This window comes from Bubalus bubalis, chromosome 16 (assembly GCF_019923935.1).
Source record: "Bubalus bubalis isolate 160015118507 breed Murrah chromosome 16, NDDB_SH_1, whole genome shotgun sequence".
NCBI classification, from domain to species: domain Eukaryota; kingdom Metazoa; phylum Chordata; class Mammalia; order Artiodactyla; family Bovidae; genus Bubalus; species Bubalus bubalis.
In genome coordinates, this window is record NC_059172.1 from 44,334,223 (window position 1) to 44,355,154 (window position 20,932).

The 20,932-nt window shown below is 46.4% G+C and overlaps 1 protein-coding gene across 4 annotated transcripts in view; it reads right to left on the reverse strand.

Moving 5' to 3' along the window:
- The window catches only part of GALNT18 (polypeptide N-acetylgalactosaminyltransferase 18), a 391,174-nt gene extending 371,482 nt beyond the window's left edge, over positions 1-19,692 (reverse strand). For 2 of the 4 annotated variants that reach the window (XM_044929523.2, XM_044929525.2), the window contains exon 1: positions 18,973-19,692. In XM_044929523.2, the coding sequence (XP_044785458.1) occupies positions 18,973-19,207 (235 nt within the window). In that variant the 5' untranslated portion in view covers positions 19,208-19,692. The remainder of the gene's footprint in view (positions 1-18,972) is intronic. The other 2 variants (XM_044929524.1, XM_006045991.4) reach the window with 2 other exon arrangements.
- Between the last annotated feature and the right edge of the window lie 1,240 nt (positions 19,693-20,932).

The window sequence follows — 20,932 nt, forward strand, 5'->3', positions numbered from 1 at the left end:
ACCCTGAAAGGGTGTGGCTCTCACAGAGGCCTCAGGGCAGAGAGGAGACCGAGTCCAGCCAGAAGCCAAAAGCTAACTTTCTCTTAGCTCCGGGGCCCGGAGGAGTTCTTTATTCTTTCTTGGAAATTAAGCTATACTTTCTCCTTCCAATTGACTCACCAGGTATCCATTTAAATGATCTCAACTTCATCTCTCCTCCTGAAACAGAGACATCCTGTTCAGCTGCATCTTTTCTGGAGTCATTCTCCGCTTTTGGTGCGGTTTATTCTTCCTCTTCTGTACCCACAGGATTGCTTTCGTTTGAAAGTGGCCACAAGTGCCAGCTTCATTATAATAAAGACATCATGGGTCCCTTGAAGGCTCCAGGCTTTTCTCACAAGCTGGTTCCTGGGAGATCTCCGTGGAGGAAAGCACATTTTACACACATACGCACACACACACACACACAGAGCCATGGCGTCCCTTTAATTAAACCTTGAAACAGCAGTATAACTCATGAGAGGCCATGAGAGAGGCCCCAGGACTGCATGCCTTCCTGTCGCTGATCAATAAGGCGGGCACAGCATGAGACATCCTCACAGAAGCCACCCCCAAGCCTGGAGGGACAAGAATCAGCTCTTTGGGCCCCTGGCTTCCCTTCCAGACGACTCTGAAGCCAGAGACCTGGGTGTGAATCCTCTTACTAAGTGGTTTTAGGCAGGTCTGCTTATTTATTCATTTAGTCACTCAATAAATTCCTAATTAACCCAAATATAGAAGGCAATGGCAACCCACTCCAGTACTCTTGCCTGGAAAATCCTATGGACGGAGGAGCCTGGTAGGCTGCAGTCCATGGGGTCGCTAAGAGTCGGACACGACTGAGCAACTTCACTTTCACTTTTCACTTTCATGCATTGGAGAAGGAAATGGCAACCCGCTCCAGTGTTCTTGCCTGGAGAATCCCAGGGACGGCGGGGGCCTGGTGGACTGCCGTCTATGGGGTCACACAGAGTCAGACATGACTGAAGCAACTTAGCAGCAGCATATACCCTACTGGCATGTAGTTTCCAGTGAAACACTGGAAAATGGAAAAAAATAGGACTCTGTCTCCACTCTCAGGGAAATTACAGTCTAATGGGAAAGCAGATAAACAGTCAGTGTATAGTACAACTTTCTCACCTGTAAAATGGGGCTAAGGATATGATTTTAACGATTAAATCCTAATAATACAAAGAAGATTAACAGTACCAACCAAACAACTAGTCAGTGCCTGATAACTGTTGATTTTTTTCTCTTTTCCTGTCCTTGGCGCAAAATCTCTGCCCCTCCTCCATCTGCACCACTGTGCAGGTTTGAAAGGCCGGGAAGAGGCCTGCTCCTGATATAAGACTGCACCACCAGGAGCTGCCACGTGCTGCGGGACCTGAACACAGGTTCTGCTCCAAGTGCTGTGTCCCCAGTCCTGGACAGGATCCCAGGTGCTGGGGTGCAGGCCCCAAGGACCCAGACAGGGCCCCTCCAGCCTCACCCCATAGAAAGAAGTCTGCCCATCCTCTGTCCCTGGAGCACCTGACTTCATCTGAGAATACACAACAAAGGGTTACTTCTCACTGCGGAAGTTTCTTCTCATGTTGAAGGGAGTAACAGGATATAGGGGGGAATTTTCTAGACCTGACTCAGGACCTCTCCACCCTCATCCCAGAATCTCTGGCACCAAGCGGAGGATCCTCAGGGCAGTCACCAAGTTGCTCTGGGTCGTGCATCCCTCAGCACAAAGTTTGAGGGTGAGGGTCTTCTTCTACCTTCTGGTTCTAGCATACTCTGAATCTCAATGAGAGCCATCAGACAACAGCCTTCACGGTTGACATGACTTGGGAACTGCCAAAGTTGGACAGCTCAACTTTTTTGTTTAATAGGTGAAGAAAGAGGGAAGGGGCTACACAGAGCTGCACCACACAATACTTTGTTTCCAATAGTGACCAGAGTGAAATAAGATTTAATTTTTGATTTGTAAAAATCAATGCATAATTTCTGTACTTCTAAAGTAATTACAAACCAAAAAATACATATGCTGTTTGCTGAAATTAAAAAAAGAAAACAAACAACTAGCTGTTGTTGAAAAACATTCACAATTGTATAGTTTTAGGTACATAAAAGAAATATTTTAATTGTTTTGTTAAGGCAATTCTTATCCCCCTACTCTTAAGTGATCAAAAAAAAATTCCCACTAATCAAGAAATGGTTTATTGTCCAGGAAGTTTCATAATGATTTACTCCAATTCTCTCTAGTAAAAAAGCAAAACCATCCCTCAGTTTTCTGTCACTAGTAAGGGATCTCTTTCAAAAAGGATTTTAAATAGATAAGTACTTTTTTAAAAAATGTAGAATGTACCTTCTCAATATGAAACTACATCTATCTTTGAGTTGTAAAGAATGTATATTAAAATTAGATCATGCAACAAAATGCACATTTTGTAGAGAAGAAAGAAAGAAAAGATTAAATTGAATCTTCCTGACAATTGTCTTAAATCACACCTTCCTGCCTGCAATTGAAATTATAAGTCACGTTGCTTTGTGTTAAATCAAATTCCCCCCAGCAGGAAGACAGGCTGTTGCAGCTCCAGTTCTGTTGGGAGGTGGGTTGAGATGGAAGAAAACACTTCTCTCCTCCAGGAGGCTCTTCCACTACCAGGGATTTGAGGAAAAGAGATTCTCGGACCAGGTAACAGGATACCTTGCATAACTCTCCCACCAGGTTTCTACAAACAGTGCATTCCTAACATTGTCCCCGGACCACTGTGATGCCAAGTGGGCTTTATTTTACAAAACAAATATTTCTCTACAAATGAGGGCAGGTCCCCAGGCCTGCGGGCTTAAAGATTTCCATGCAACAGTCAAATCAAACTGAGACACTCCAGGTGTCCAAATGTCACAGTGTGAGGCTGGGCTCCCCTCTAACCTCACTTCTGAACCATCTCAGTTCAGTTCAGTTAGTCGCTCAGTCGTGTCCGACTCTTTGCGACCCCATGAATTGCAGCACACCAGGCCTCCCTGTCCATCACCAACTCCTGGAGTCCACCCAAACCCATGTCCATTGAGTCAGTGATGTCATCCAACCATCTCATCCTCTGTCGTCCCCTTCTCCTCCTGCCCTCAATCTTTCCCAGCATCAGGGTCTTTTCAAATGAGTCAGCTCTTCGCATCAGGTGGCCAAAGTATTGGAGTTTCAGCTTCAGCATCAGTCCTTCCAATGAACATCCAGGACTGATCTCCTTTAGGATGGACTGGTTGGATCTCCTTGCAGTCCAAGGGACTCTCAAGAGTCTTCTCCAACACCACAGTTCAAAAGCTGAACCATCACAGGCTGGCCTTAACTGGGGAAGTCCTAACACACTCATCCTGTCAGCTGCACTGTAACAGGGATCAAGGTTGATAGTCTAGGTGTTACAACCAGAAAACGTATCCCTTACCATATTTTCTATGCCAGCTCCAAGAGGAAAAGGTGGTGGGAACGAAGGGAAGAGGGAAAATGGAAGACTGAAGGAAAGAACGTGCTCCCTACCATATGCCCACCAAGTGATAGGCAGGGTGGGGTGCTGTCCGGTCCCGCATTTAATCAGCATCTCAATTAATTTCAACTCTTAATCAGCACAACAATCCTACAGGGTTTAAGGAGCAGTCATCCTCATTTCCATAGCTGGGGAAACTGAGGCACAGGGAAGTGAAGAGCCTTGACCAAGGTCACCCAGTCTGTAAAGGGCCACGCTGATTCCAGCCACTGTCTGCCTGCACACACTTTGCCACAATTCACAAGACTCCGGTTTCCCTCTTCCAGGTAACTGTTGGTTTTACTTAATGTCTGAACTTGCCCTCTCCTAATCTTCTCTACTCCACTCCTCTAAATCCTCCTCATTCTCCAAAGGTGTGTCATTAAATCCCAGTTCCTCCCCAGTCTGCTCTACCAGTACACTCTTCGAGAATTCAGTATTAACCCTCACTACATTTGTTAGTTTGCAAAAGATAGTCACCTGTTTCTTGGGTTGTCTTCCCAGCCTGATGATGAGATTTTCAAAGCAAAGGACTGTGTCCTACATATTTTATCATTTCCTGACATGCCTGGCACAGAGTCAAGCCCATAAGGCGTGTTCAGAAGCAGCCACAGAAAAGCCTGGATTGGTGCCTTTAAAAGCTGGGCTCCTCTGCGACCCCTTCCCAGGGCTCCCCCTTCCTCCCAGGGCATTTCTTCCACAGTGTCCTCCAAGGCCAGTACAACCTGCTCCCCAACTGGCCCTCTCTGACCTCACTCCCTACCCCTTTCTCCCACAGTCGCTCTGCCCTGGCCACACTGTTCTCAAATCCACAGACACCAGGTCCACTCCTACCTCGGACTTTGCACACCTGTTGTTTCCTCCACCTGGAACTGTTACCCCAGACAGAGCTCACACCTAATTTTCTTCTCTCTTTATCAGAAGGCACCTGACTACCTCACTTCATTGCAAACCCTTCATACGTCTGTCTTCATCGCACTGACATACCTCCACCACTTACTAGGTGCTTAATAAAAGCTAGTTGGATGAAGAAAGGAAAGAATCTGAGCACGTGACCAACAGAAGGTAGGAGTACCTCCCAGGTCACTATCAAACTCTGAGTCATAGGAGAGGGGAACAGGAACTTGGAAGTAGTTTCTTCCAACCATCCCAAGCCTCCACCCCAAGCCTTAGTGCCAGATCTGGGGCCCATCTCCAACACCTGCCCACAGAACTAGGGCCCACATTCTATATACCTGAGCCCAGATATGTTGCTTTCTTGATTAAATGGGAATTATGGGCAAACCTGGACATGTCTGCAGTTTCCTCTGTATGCAACGCTCCCCTTCACGGCCCCCAACTTGACGCCATCCCCTGATCCTGGAAGACACTTCAGTGAAGCTTTGCTCTGAATGAGCAGAGGAGATGGTTTTGTTCACACTTAAGTCGTGAAGTCAAGCAGGCCTTAGGAAGCATCACTACAAACAAAGCTAGTGGAAGTGATGGAATTCCAGTTGAACTATTTCAAATTCTGAAAGATGATGCTGTGAAAGTGCTGCACTTAATATGTCAGCAAATTTGGAAAACTCAGCAGTGGCCACAGGACTGGAAAACGTCAGTTTTCATTCCAATCCCAAAGAAAGGCAATGCAAAAGAATGCTCAAACTACCACACAATTGCACTCATCTCACACGCTAGGAAAGTAATGCTCAAAATTCTCTAAGCCAGGCTTCAGCAATACATGAACCATGAACTTCCAGATGTTCAAGCTGGTTTTAGAAAAGGCAGAGGAACCAGAGATCAAATTGCCAATATCCGCTGGATCCTCGAAAAAGCAAGAGAGTTCCAGAACAACATCTATTTCTGCTTTATTGACTATGCCAAAGCCTTTGACTGTGTGGATCACAATAAACCGTGGAAAATTCTGAAAGAGATGGGAATACCAGACCACCTGACCTGCCTCTTGAGAAACCTGTATGCAGGTCAGGAAGCAACAGTGAGAACTGGACTTGGATCAACAGACTGGTTCCAAATAGGAAAAGGAGTACGTCAAGGCTGTATATTGTCACCCTGTTTATTTAACTTACATGCAGAGTACATCATGAGAAATGCTGGGCTGGAGGAAGTACAAGCTGAAATCAAGATTGCCGGGAGAAATTGTCAATAACCTCAGATATGCAGATGACACCACCCTTATGGCAGAAAGAGAAGAAGAACTAAAGAGTCTCTTGATGAAAGTGAAAGAGGAGAGTGAAAAAGTTGGCTTAAAACTCAAGATTCAGAAAACTATGATCATGGAATCCGGTCCCATCACTTCATGGGAAATAGATGGGGAAACAGTGGAAACAGTGGCTGATTTTATTTTTCTGGGCTCCAAAATCACTGCAGATGGTGACTGCAGCCATGAAATTAAAAGACACTTACTCCTTGGAAGGAAAGTTATGACCAACCTAGACAGCATATTCAAAAGCAGAGACATTACTTTGCCAACAAAGGTCCGTCTAGTCAAGGCTATGGTTTTTCCAGTGGTCATGTATGGATGTGAGAGTTGGACTCTAAATAAAGCTGAGCGCCAAAGAATTGATGCTTTTGAACTGTGGTGTTGGAGAAGACTCTTGAGAGTCCCTTGGACTGCAAGGAGATCCAACCAGTCCATTCTAAAGGAGATCAGCCCTGGGTGTTCATTGGAAGGACTGATGTTGAAGCTGAAACTCCAATACTTAGGCCACCTGATGCGAAGAGCTGACTCATTTGAAAAGACCCTGATGCTGGGAAAGATTGAGGGCAGGAGGAGAAGGGGACGACAGAGGATGAGATGGTGGATGACATCACTGACTCACTGAACATGGGTTTGGGTGGACTTCAGGAGCTGGTGATGAACAGGAAGGCCTGGAGTGCTGTGGTTCATGGGGTCACAAAGAGTCGGACATAACTGAGCGACTGAACTGAACTGAAGCCTTCTCCTAGAAACAGAGATACTGCTGGGTGTGAAGAGCCAGGTCTTCAGTCTCTTAGCCTTCCACAGCACTCCAGCCTGACAACCCCTGGCACAGGCCACCTCCTGTACCTCCAGGGAAGGGCACGGACAAAACAGTCGCTTGGTGACCTACCTCAGGGTCATGGTCCTCTCATGAATCCTTCTAGTATCACCTGCAACCTTCCTACTGAGAGAAAGGGGTGATCCTATTTTCTCTTGCTTAGCATCACTGCAGCAGAAAAACAAGAGGGTGCCTAGCTCCATACTAAGGAGCTTGAGAGAGGTAACTTACTAACTGCATCGCCTTGGACAAGTTAACTACAGTCACTGAGACTTGATTTCCTCATCTGTAAAATGGGGGTAACAACATAATCCCACAGGGTTGCTTACAAAGTTAAAATGAGTTTTCACATGTAAAGCATTTAGCATATAACAGGTGCTCAACAGATATTGATTCTCTTCCTTGTCCAGTTTCTTCTCTAGACAAGTTCAGAGCTATTTCTACAACCCCTCCTCTCCTTTGTTCTTCTATTTTAATTTTTGAATCATTGATAAAATTTTCTTCCATTATTTTCCTTTGGATTCTCCTTCTAATATAAATCCTCATGCATGCATGCTAAGTCGCTTCAGTAGTGTCCTACTTTTCGCAACCCTATGGACCGTAGCCTACCAGTCTCCTCTGTCCACGGGGATTCTTCAGGCAAGAATACTGGAGTGGGTTGCCATGCCTCCTCCAGGGATCTTCCCAACCCAGGGATCAAACCCACGTCTCCTATGTTTCCTGCATTGCAGGTGGGTTGTTTTGGTTTTGGTTTTTGTCACTGAGCCACTGGGGAGGGCCCTCAGGTTCTAATAAAATTTTTTAAAAGTCTGGCCCAATTATAGTCTTGGAGAGTATATGTCATAATTCTTGCCTGTTATACTTTCCTCCCATATACTCTTCTTAAAAAGCAAAGTAAATCAGAGGATCAGTTTATTATTAAAGTGAGATTTAGAAATGTTAAAAGACTGCTTCTCCAACTGGGAGGCACGTCTACAGCCTTACCAACACCCCTCCCATTACTTGGTGGCTCCTTCTCTCCCTTCAGAGAAATATGATGATGATTAATTACAAAAAGCCTGTCCCACTCATCAAGATCCTTTGAGGCAGGAACCACATAAACACCAAAGATCATAACTGCAATAAAGAGAAACCAGAAAACCTCTCTGCTCTGGGACCCTACCCAGGCAGAGCTAAATAAATCTGAAACAGAAGATCAAAAAGGATCCTCCACATGGATAATAGAAAATGTCACCAGCATAAACAGGAAGAGAGATTAGTTCAATAAAGGAATAAAGTCACATCTGTGGGTCTCAAGTAAGATTTTTGCTTACTTTTAACTTCCCAGCATATAACTCACGAGGTTATTAATACGGACTCCTACTGTTTTGGGCAAATAAACAGCTGCTGATGTTTTGTGCCCAAACCACTTTATTAGAGCTTTCCTTTACAGCAATTGTTTTTTCCTTTCCAAATCCTGAGAGGCTCAGACAGCTGAAAAAAAAATAAAAATAAAAAAAAATAAACAGGGAGTATTAAGGCAGAATGAATAACAAAGAAGAGAGGAGGCAGCTTGTGGGGGCAGAGCAAATGGGGCAGGGGCTGCCAGACCCTCACCATCCCCTCTACCACTCTTAGACAAAGTCAACGTTCAAGATCAGAGAGCAGAAGACACAGATGTGGTGCAATCATTAGAGCTATTTTTACCATGATGCTAGGAGTTATCATTGAAAAGAAAAAAAAGAAAAGAATTTACCAGCTTGAGAAGCTGAGGATGACCAACTCTCCAGGTTTTCCCAAGTTTGAGGGTCCTCTGCAGACACAGGAATTTCAGTTTTAAAAAAGGGAAAGTCCTTGGGCTTCCCAGGCAATCCAGTGGTTAAGACTTCACACTTCCACTGCAGGCGGTGCAGGTTCGATCCCTGGTCAGGGAACTAAGATTCTGCATGCCACGCAGTGTGGCTGATAAATAAATAAACTTTTTTAAAAAGAGGGGAAGTCAAGCAGGGCTAGTTGGTCACCCCAGGAGCCACTTGGCTGTGCCAGTTTACAGGAAAGCATTGCAGGAGTTTGAAAGTCACATGTGAAATCTGAATGAGGTCCAGCCTGCAGCCAGCACACGCCGCTTTTCCTATGAGGCCAAGTTCCTGGGGGGCTCACAGTGATTCCAGAGAAAGGGCTTTCCGGAGCCTCCTATGCTAGCACCCCAACTCCGAGGTTCCTTAATTATACGAGGATAAAGCAAGCCGCCTGCCTGGATCCCTTTTTCATCAGTCTCCTGCTAGACCTAAGGCCTCTAAGCTTACATTTGAAAACCATCTTTGATAAAAATGATCTTCCAGTCCCTCCTCTGTGAGACTGTCATCTTCTGTTCTCTTCTGAAGAGAGCACAAATGCTGGAGACAGTTTCCCTTCCTGGCTCTACCACCTAGCAGCTCTGTGACCTTGGGCAAACTCTCTAAGTCACTGTGTCTCAATGTTCTCGCCTCTCAAACTCTCCATCACCATGCAGTGATGCTAAAAGGCAATCATGCATGGATAGCACCGAGCCCAGTCTCTGACCCATAGGAGTAGTTCTCATCCTCTGTTCCCTTTGATATCATCCAGCTTCAATTCTTTATATGCCTGTTGCTCTTAAAATAAATCAAGGGTTTGGCTAAGATTATCATTTGGCATTTCTGTAGCTTCAAATCTCTCCCTAGCTTTCTAACTCTTAAATTCATTGTCCCAAGCAATCTTGTACTCCTAAGTCCTAATATACCACTAACATGACACTTATTAGCCCAAGTTTCAAATCCTGCCCTGGTCGCTGAACTGCCTTCCCTCTCCCACAGGATCTCAGTGGCCTTTTTAACTCTAAGGCCCCAGAGGACAGAGATGGATAAGCAAGTCAGACCACTGAAGCCAAACCAGGCACCAGAACTTAAGATGCAACATCCCTATGAGTCCAGTGGTTAAGAATACACCTGCCAATTCAGGGGACACAGGTTTGATCCCTGGTCCAGAGAGATCCCACATGCCTCGGAGCAACTAAGACTGTGTACCACACCACAAGAGGAGGTGGTGCACCTCCTGAGCCTACTATCTAGAGCCCATGCTCCTCAACAAGAGAAGCCCCTGCTTGCTGCAACTAGAGAGATTCCATGTACAGCAACAAAGACCCAGAACATCCAAAAATAAATAAGTAAATAAAAATTTTACAAAATAATAATACAAAATTAAGTATAGATGCAGCACCTAACCATCTCAAATAGGTGCTCTACCCTGAATCTTAAACTCTGGACATGGGTGGAATGAACCCAATCATGCCAAAGAGCTGGCCTTAGCCTCCTCTTCAGTCATCATTTTCCATTGCTCCTATCTGTCCTGAGGAGATGAGTGCTAATGTCACTTCTCCGGATCTCTCCAAACACTGTGTTTATGTGAGCTCAGAGAGGACAGTGGTAACAAACGCAGCCCAACAAAGTGTGTCTTCCAGCCCCAGTACCATTTCAGGAATACCATTATAAAGGAAGTCTGTCACTCTCATTAGAGTTGGACATGAAGGCTTTCCACTGGCATCATTAGAGGCAGCTTTATCTCCCAAAAGCAAACCTTCACAAAACTAAAATTGAATGTTGGGCAGTGAAAGAGAACTACATCTCAGAAATGCATACTTACTGACTGGGATGATCTGTCCTAGCAACATATTTTAATCTATAATTGTGTAGCCAGAAAAAACTACTAAAGCATTAGTGTTCACACTATCAGGAATCCTCTTGCTTAAAGCTCCAGTGGGCTGCATTCAGCTGGGTCCATAGAGTACAAAGACTCACACCGAAGATTCCAGAACAGCAGCTGTTTCCAGTCATTGTCGCAACATATTGTAAATTGGAACCGTTTGCAGTAATGTGTTATTAACAATAATTTAAGTACCAAAGCATATGAATGATTAACTATGAATTGAAGCCATTTCAAGGTTATCACATTCTCTTGCATATTAATATGCTTTCTCGTGCGGGAGAGAAAGGGATGGAGTGAGAATGAATGCAACGTGTTGGGACGTGCGTGGTCCTGGCCCTGCCCCGGGGTGTGTGCTCTGCATGCGAAGGCATGTGTGTGAAGAGCGGGGAGCATGGAGAATGCCTGTGCTCAAGCATTGCCCTGTTGAATGGCACTCACTCTGACCCTGAAGGCAAAGTGAAATTTGATAAGTTAACAACTGTAGGCACAATGGAATTATCAAGTCTTTGCAGAATTCAAGGCACTCCAGCCCTAGGGAGATCTTCAAGGTCAGCATAAAAGTGCAATCCACCATTTACAGAATCGAGACCATCAACCAGCGGACCTAAACCTCTCTGCCCCTTGCTCTCGACCAAAGTGCCCATGCCACAGTGATGGACTGCCCTTCCAGCATCTCTCTCTTTCCCCAAATCCCACCTTGGCGCCTTCTGGCTACATTCATCACTCATACTCAGTTTGGTGTTTCTGCAAAGGACCTTCTGTGTAATATCAGCTCAATCTGGGCTGCCCTCCAATATGCCTCTCACAAGGCACCCTATCTGTCCTAGTCTCCAGAATAGAACACAAGCAACGAAAAGTGGCAACAATCCTAAAGAGACTCCCAAGTTCTACATCAAAGCAGTAGCCCATTCAACTTCCAAGTTAAGGGACATCAGAAATCCTGTAGGACACTAGTGAAGATGCTCCAGCAGCCCTGCACTGGCTCTGGATCCCACAAACACCTTTAAAAAGACACAGACACCTAAATCCGAACAACTGCAGCTGACCTTCAAGGCCCTCACAAACCAGAAAAACAAACTGTGGCTCTCCAACATTCCATTCTGAATTCTCCTTGAGGCTCTACATCAACCTACTTATCAAGGGCAAATAACAATTTATGTCAAGTGAGTGGGAAAGAATGTGGAATTCATTTATTTTACAGCCTACACACTTCTGGATAAAAATGAAAATTCTTTGGCCATGGTAAAAAAAACGTCGTGTTCTTTGGCAAGGTTTTTCTACTCCATGAAGATATGGTCCTGGGCTATTAATAAAGATAATTGGGCTCAACCTTTAAATTCTGCTATTGGACTCTCTCAAAATATCAATCTCTGTTACTATTATAATTTCACATGCCACAGTTCATTCCGAAGGACAAATAAGTTTACTCTTTAAATGACACCCTTTCCTCAAATAATCTTCAAGCATTTCGCAAACATCAAAATGATATCTTCTTTACAACCCTGCCAAGTCAGGGATGAGATGAGAAGGACATTAGCCAATTCTCAGTAACATCCAAAAGCTATAAGGGGACCAAAAAAAAAAACCCTCCCAACAACTGGGCCTTGGATATTTTCGTATTTTTAGGAACCATATATGTGTTTGTAATCTTGGTGACCAACCTACTGTTACTGAATTGATTACTGTTACTGGTACATTAATATGCACATAATATGCCTAATAAAATTTTAGGAAACAAAAGCACTTAATAATCCATTTCTCCCATTGTTCAGATGATCTTGATTCAGTGAAGTAAGATAATGGATTTAGAAATTAGTCATATAATGTAATACATTATTAATCATGGTATACAGAAGGGTAAATAGATGTTACAAGTATACCACCCAGGAATTCAATTTCATTTTAGATTTATTTACTCTCTTAAATTTTTTACGCTACCATCATCCCTCGAAGAAATCTAAGTCTGATGTTTCCTTTTCTTCCAAAATAGTGATTTTCAACCCCTTTTTAAAAAGAAAGAAGAGTCCTTTAAAAAAATGAAATATCTTACAGAAAACCAAATATAAGACAGATGAAAGAGAAACAGCATTGGTTGCATAGAGGGGAGAGAATGAGGAAAGGAGGGATCAAATAGACCTCACTTGACCCTTCTATTTCTTAAGTCCCAGATCAAACCTTCTAGAAGCTTGGGGCTCCTGGGGACAGAGTTTGAGAATCACTGCCCTAAAGCATATGTGCAAAGCAAAAATTATGTGTATAAAATAGAATACAGGCATGATATAAATTTCATCAATTAACGATATATGGAAATAAAACATACATAAAATACGCAAATCACAAACACTGATATCCCAAGAGAAAAACCAGCAAAGGACACCAGTACAAAGTTAAAACAAACACAGGGCTCAGGAGAGGATGCTAAGTTCTACAGTAATCAAGAGAGTACAAAGCAAAAGAACAGAACATTTGATGGTGGTTACATTTGCCCAGAAAAAGTTGAAGGGTAACACCCAAGGCTGGCCAGGCTCTGAGAAGCAGGTACAATATTATATTGCCATTGGCTGTATAGAAAGATTTTCCTCTTGAAAAACAAGCTTTCATAAAAATTGCTCATATTTTTGGAGTCAGTAATAATCCCATTTGTGGAAATGCATCATTAAAGTCATTCCAAAGAAGAACACAGTGAGGTAAAGATGTTTATTTCTGATTAGTTATAATAGAAAAGAAAAGGTTCAGTAATAGGCAACGGGTTAAATCAATAACGGTATACTGATGGTGGAATATTAAGCAGTCACTAAAAATGCAGTAAAAGTTCTCTTTAAGAAAGAAAGTGAAAGTGAAAGTCACTCAGTCCTGTTCGACTCTTTGCAACCCCATGGACTACACAGTCCATGGAATTCTCCAGGCCAGAATACTGGAGTGGGTAGCTGTTCCCTTCTCCAGGGGATTTTTCCAACCCAGGGATTGAACCCAAGTCTCCCACATTACAGGTGGATTCTTTACCAGCTGAGCCACCAGGGAAGCCCTCTCTTTAAGAAATCTCCAGTTAATTGCCTCTCCAGATTAAGCATGTTTCTTCTCTCTTCTCAATTCTCTCCATGAAAAACAAAACCAAACCAGGATGCGATTGTCCCTCTGTGTCAATTTCTCTCCCTCACCCCATTCACATCTCCAGCTAACAATGGCGTTATAAGCCAACCAAGAGTACACTGGGTTTGTTTCCAAATGTGTTTAGAATCTTGGTACTTGTCACTGTAACAGCGTAACTTAATTACATATTATATAACCAATGGAAGATCATTGCTAAAAATTTAGAGTTATTTCTAAGAAAATTAATTTAAAGCTTTGGAAAGACTTTATAGAACTAATCACATAAATAGCAGTCAAATTACTCATGAACAAAGTCATTGCAAAAGACCAAAGTAATAAAAATGTGGGCCACTACACTGCTTCATAAGTACCTTCAAGTTCTCAGTGAATGTTAAAGAAAACAGAACTAGAAATCAGACTTTGTAAACTGCACTTTATGGGCGTGGCTTATTCCATGAAGAAGCTGTTTACAAAGTCAGATTTCTAGTTCTGTTTTCTTTAACAGATCCAAACCAAAGATAAAGCCTGGTCTTCCATCAAAAAGCTGAGAAATGAATGCACAGTAAAACAAAATACTTCATGCATGTATGTGATATTTTGTTTTAGTTTCTTCTTGAATCAGGTTTTCAGTAAACTGGCTAACTCAAACCCAAACTGTGTTGAAGAAGAGGTATACTGCTGCTGCTGCTGCTGCTGCTCAGTCGCTTCAGTCGTGTCCGACTCTGTGTGACCCCATAGACGGCAGCCCACCAGGCCCCGCCATCCCTGGGATTCTCCAGGCAAGAACACTGGAGTGGGTTGCCATTTCCTTCTCCAATGCATGAGAGTGAAGAGTGAAAATGAAGTTGCTCAGTCATGTCCCACTCTTCGCAATCCCATGGACTGCAGCCCACCAGGCTCCTCTGTCCATGGGATTTTCCAAGCAAGAGTACTGGAGTAGGGTGCCATTGCCTTCTCCCAAGAGGTATACTATCATCCTTCAAAAACGCGTTCACTGCAACAGGGACCAGGAGGGTCCGGATTCACCACTGTACCCAAAGTCACCACTCAGTGTGGCGCCTGGCACATACCAGGCCTCCAATAAATAAGGACTAAATCAATAAGAGAAATCAACCCTGAATACTCGTTGGAAGGACTGATGCTAAAGTTGAAACTCCAGTATTTTGGTCATCTAATGCGAACAGCTGACTCTTTGGAAAAGTCTCTGATGCTGGGAAAGATTGAGGGCAGAAAAAGAAGAGGGCATCACCCATGCAATGGACATGAACTTGGGCAAACTTCAGGAGATGGTGAGGGAAAGAGAGGCCTGGCTTGCTGCAGTCCATGGGGTCGCAAAGAGTCGGACACCACTGGGCGACTGAACAACAACAACAAAATCAATAAACTATGTAGCAAATATTGAAAAAATGCTTCTAACAAAAAGCAAACTGAGGAAAGCAGAATATAAAATTACATGTAAACCACGACTACACCTGCATTTCTAAATATGGAGCCAGATGGACAAAGCTAGAAGGCAATGTCAAAATACAAAATAGTTGTGTTAGATTAGAATGAATTAGAGGAATTTTATGCATTTTAAAATATTTTATTTAATGTTGGCTCATTCTTTTTTATATTCAAGAAAGATGCTAACCAAGAAAAAAGAAAAGCTGTATGGGTTTCTACTTGACTTCCACAGTAAGATGTGAACCCACATTTCCATTTCCTAAGCTCTCCAACACTCCAGCGTCCTTCACACTCTGTACTTAACCCACTGCACCACCTCCAGCAATTCCATCTTTCTCCTCCAAGACCAGACCTGTATGAACACTTGTTTTGTGTTTCCAATCCATCAGGATGCTATTTTTAAAATCCGGAGTTATCCACCCTCTCATTTACCATCTATCTGGTTAAAAAATAATTATCAAAACTGCAATTTACATTCCCAAGAGATTCCCAAACACCATCTAATTAAATCATTCAATCAGAAAACAAATTAAAATGAAATATCACTGCAACCCCCAAGAGGAAAATAAACTTTTCAGTCATGACTAGAACGTAGCTCCAGGGTGACGCTCCAAAGCCTCTTCTAATTGCAAGTCCTATGGAACATCCAGTAGAACATTTTGTGACATTTGCAGCTTCCAGGACAACTTTCCTTCCAAAGCAAAGAGGAGCCTGTGCAAGGCTCCAAAGCAAAACATAGTCATTTGAGAATGGAGATGCTTTATTAATGACTAACCAGTGCCCTGGGCACCCGCACTGTGTGCTCATTCATTCATCTGCTCAGCCATCCAACACACACTCTCTGAAGAATGTGCCAGGAACTGTCCTGGGTGTTCCACAAACACTTCTTGTGTGAATGTAACCTCTGCCTTTTGGTGTGAAACAAACCAGAGCTTCCTGAGTTTAACTATGGAAGAGTCTCCAAGTGGAAAGGCTATGACTCCATCATCCCTCGGCCACTCTCTGAGGTCTCCAACTCCAACACCCACTCCCACCATCCAGGGACTCTAGGAGAGCCCTGCTGCCCCTGTGACTCGCTGGCCCTCTTAAGAGATAGCAAGGCAATGGCACCCCACTCCAGTACTCTTGCCTGGAAAATCCATGGATGGAGGAGCCTGGTGGGCTGCAGTCCATGAGATCTCAAAGAGTCGGACACGACTGAGCAACTTCACTTTCACTTTTCAGTTTCATGCATTGGAGGAGGAAATGACAACCCACTCCAGTGTTCTTGCCTGGAGAATCCCAGGGACGGGGGAGCCTGGTAGGCTGCCATCTATGGGGTCACACAGAGTCGGACATGACTGAAGCGAGTTAGCAGTAGCAGCATGTGGTTAAGAACACAGATCCTGAAGCAACATGAGCTTGGTTTAAATCTCTGTACCTTAGACAAATTATATAAGCTCTCCATATGTAAAATGGAGCTTACCTACTTACCTCATAGGGGGAGGAGAATTAAATGTCAACATACATAAAGTACTTAAATAATGCCTGGCACACAGTTGGTGCTATATAATTTTTAGCTACTAAGTATCATTATCCCTATTCCCCCTGAGCTTAGCAGAGTAAACTGGTTTGCTCAAAAGGCCCTCCCTACTAACTAGAGGAAACTCAACAGTGGAATACATGTAAATGGCCCATATCATCAAGGACAAGCCTCTGATCTTTTCCTTTCCCACCTCTGCCTTCAGAGAGTGGCACTTGGCCAGTCCCAAACACCATAGGCCCCTTACATAAGGAAGATAAATCCCTAGCCCACCCGGCTCCTCTGTCCATGGACTTCTTCAGGCAAGAATACTGGAGTGGGTAGCCATTCCCTTCTCCAGGGGATCTTCCTGACCCAGGGATTGAACCTGGGTCTCCTGCATTGCAGGCAGATTCTTTACCAGCTGGGCTACCAGGGAAGCCAAATTTTACTTTCAATTCCCCCAAATACTCGCTCAAGGACGGCTCCAGCATCCCTGGGGATGCTGTCACTAGTCATGGCAACACCATCATGGCACAACAGCCAAGCATCCTGTGCCTCCCCCTGCCTCGGCCAGTCTTTGCTAAGTCACTGGCCCTTCCCCACCCCACTGTGCGCTGTGGCTTCTACCTCTCCAGCTAAGAATCTGGCCTTTTCTGAATATCCACAGGACTCATAATACAGTCATTGCACATACACAAGAGAGCTGGATCACCATGCGTTTTAAGGATAATGCGCCCTCTTTTTTTCTTCCCCTCTCAGTTTCTTCAGGTATACATTTGAAAGTTTCAAACAAGGCATAGCTATAAGGTTTCCTGGGAGCAGAAACACAAAGGCTCCTTTCAGCTTCCACACCGCACTCATTTGCATGTAGAGTCTTATAAATCACATGATACGATCCACATTCAACATGACAGAGGTGCCCTCTGGGATGAGCCCATGACCCCAAGATCTCCTCATCGCTTCCCAATGTAGTATCTTGCTCACCTCCTCCCTGACCAGACTGGAAAGCACAAGAGTATCATTTTCCAGAAACATGAACACACACACACACACACACACAGAATCTGTGAATGAAAAGCTCTTAAAATCTGTGGGCAAACTAGAAATGTCAAAGTAAGGTATGGTCTGCATCCCTCTGGGAACATTATGAATCACCCTGGGGCAAACACTGTACTTCTACTGCTGACTAATTGTCAATCTGGACCCACAGGACGGAAAAGAACAAGTAAGAAACACAGCAACAGGCACATCAGAGAGATAAATTGGTCTGCTATGCAAGCCCAGTGGCAGGTACCAAGGAGAGCTGCGAAGCAGAGGCGTCAGAGCCATGAACTTGTTTTAAAGTCATCAGTCAGTCAGGAAGCACCGTGGATATGTATACCTCTCCTGCACTCACCTGAACCTCCCCCCTGGGAAGGAACTTTTGTACATACGGGGAAGCAAACCAAATGTAGAGAGCAGCTGTCTCCACCATGGCAGGGGCAGCAGATGCAAGGTTGGATCCTGACAACCATGTGTAAACAAATGAGAGTGCTCCTGGGAGAGAAATAGTCAACCAGATATGTGCCAAAGTCTGCCTGGTTGACAGGTGAACTAGGCTCTGCTGGCGCTGTCCTGACCTTAAAAAGCTGACAAGCCTGGTAGAAAACAGGGGGAATAGAAGCAAAGAAAAAGAAATGTGAACGTGAGAGACGGGCATGTGTGTGCACACTCTGACCTGTGGTGCCCAGCCGGAGCTCTGTATCTGCTGCCTCTGACAGCTCATCGGACAGGGTCGCCTAGGGAGAGCGCTCTGTACCCCATCCTCCCCTTGACCCCAGCCCTGGCCTGGAGCGCAATCTCCCGGCTCAGCCTAAGACTCCAGACCTAGCCCGCGCGGATCTGTTTGCTCTGCCCCAGCCACTCCCCGGGCCTGGGACTGGAGCTACCGGAGGGAATGGCCTTCACTGGCAGCCCAGGGCGGATTCTCCCCGTCCTGGGCGGAGGCGCCACCGCAGTGGACAGAGCTCCAAGCGTCCATGCTTCTTCACCGCGCCAACACCTGCTCCTGGAGAGGGTCTTGGACCCGCAGGCTGTGGTGTGGGTGGAGACCGCTAAGGTTCAGACAGCACTCCTAGCCACAGATCCCTCTGCACACCCAATCGCCTATGGGCCGCTCACAGTCGGGCTGGGACTAGGGCGGTGCAGTCTTCCCAGCTCCGGCTCGTCCCGAAGCCTGTAGGTCCTAAATGGCAACGACTTGGGCCTCTCACGCTTCTCCCCATAGGCCCAACAGTAGCCAAATGAGCTCGATTGCCTTTGAGCGCTCCCTTGTACACACACCAACATTCACACGTACCCACACTCTGAACCGGACCTGTGTGCGACCCTGAGAGCCCTCGAGCAACTAGCCGGTAGTCCCACGCACACTGGGACACGTGCGCAGCGCGCCCCCACACCGCCAGCGAGCTGCACACACGCGCGCGTGGAGCCCCGCGCACACACGTGTGCCCTGGAGAAGCGCGCACAGCCGCCGACACTGAGGGTCCCGTACTCAGGCAAGAACATACACGCAGCCCCACCAAGCGTCCGCGGCTTCAGAGCCCCACAGTCACTCGAGAGATGACCACCAGCCTCGGCGTACCGCGCACGGCTCTGGGCACTCCCCGGCCCCGTGGGCTGCCCAAGTTTCCCCGGGCGCCCGTACCTTGGATATGCTGCTTTATGACATTCTCCAGGTGATCCAGCCGTTCAATAATCTTCAGGGTGTCTCCTTTGTCTTCCTCCAGCTTCTTGTCGGGCGCCGGCTCCTGCCCCCGCACATACACGCTGGCGATGTAGTTGGTGACCCAGCCCACGTAGAGCAGACATATGATGTTGGTCATGCCGCTCAGGATCACGCAAGTGGACACCAAAGTTTTGGTCTTCCTGGTGCACACCATTCTGGGCTCCCTCCTCCATATAGAGCTCCCGGGGGCCCCTTGTCTCTGCGCACCCGGGACTCCCCCGCGATCACACCCCCTCGGACGCCCGGGGCCGCCGGGCGCCGGAGCACCTGAGTCCCGACGGTCTCCAAAGCCCGGACCGCTGGCAGTGGAGCCGCCGTGCCCAAGTTTGGAGCTCCCGCCGCTGGCCGCCTTGAGAGAGAGCTTGACAAAGGAAATGAGGTGGATTATTTTTCCAAATTAAAAATCTCCGAGCCCTTCTCGGAGCAGTCACGGGTGGTCGGCAGCCGCGCGCCTTGATATGAGCGTCTGGAAAACTTTGCCACAGCCTGGATCCGCGGCCGCGCCGCTTCCCATCGCCGGGCGCCGATTGCCTTGGCGGTCCGACCCGCCTGCGCTGCTGGAAGGACGGCGGCGGCGGCAGCGGCGGCGGCGGCAGGGAGAACCGCGGAGCCCAGCGACCCGGCCCCCTCCGAGCGACAAGCGCCGCCACCAATCGCGCTCGGGCTCGGAAGAGGGGCCGGGGCTGGGCGGTCGCGGACCAACGGGGAGGGTGCGGGGGGCGGAGTCCGGCCCGGGGCCCCACCTGCTGGCCGCCCCTGGCCCCCGCCCTCCAGGGACGCTCCAGAGCCTCCACCCGCGCCCGCGCTGGCTGCCCCAGAGCCGAGGCTCCCGGAGAGGGCGCGCCACCAATCCCAGTCCTAGGCCGGCAGATTCCACCTCTAGGACTATCCCACTTGCTCACGCGCAGAAACCTCGAGGCTTCCGGAGGGAGCTCGGCTCAGCGCTCCACCACTCGACCGCTTGGCTTCTCGCGTGGATCCCACCTGCCGGCTCTCAACCCTTTTTCTGGTTGCCGGGACTCAGGGAGGTCAGGGAAGCGTGGGCCGGATGGCCTGTCCTGTCTCGCCCTCGGTCAGGCCCCGTGGGCTTCCACTTCTTCCTTGACTTTACCCTGTCAGCAGGCTTCCTGAATGTCTCCAGACCCCACAACTGTCAAAGGAGTCAACCCTTTTAGGAATCTCTTAGAAGGTTCTGTACCATCTCCACTACCAAACACCTCAGAGGTTTTTAACGCTCCTAGCTATATATATTTTTTAAGTCTGTGCAGTTCCAGGACAAACTGTGTCTTGTAACCCCAGTTGTCATTCATGTGGGCCCGGGCTCATCCCAATGCGTGTGGAGATCCTGCACAGAAATATCCCTGGGGGGATTAAGCTCTCGGTGAGCTGTAAGTCCCTGTACATGCTGTTGTGATTGATGTTAGGGAGGACAGAACTGTTCCTCACAGCAGAGGGGCATGGCTGGACTCCAGTAACTGACACTATTTTGTTATTAGAGTAAATGCTTATTCATATTATTCCTTTCTGCTGAACACTCACGTCTCAGAACCTGAATAAAATTCCTTCAAACAAAGATTCTTCAAAACAGATTTCTATCCTCTTCTCTGTCTCTGGGATGCATTTTCCTGTCCTGAAGAGTGTCCCTTGGTGTGCCAGCACCCCAACCAGCTGTGATCCTGGTACCCAAGGCAGCTCCCTCAAGTGATGTTTTCTGGACCTGGCCCAGCAAAAGAGGGTGGACACAAAACCAGTGAAGGAGCATTTGATGGCCATCAGCCTGGAAGCCCTTTAACCACTGCTTTGCATACAGAACTCCCAAAAGATACTATGAAAACAGACACAAACTAAAGATCTTGGAAGACTTCTCTCTACCCATAAC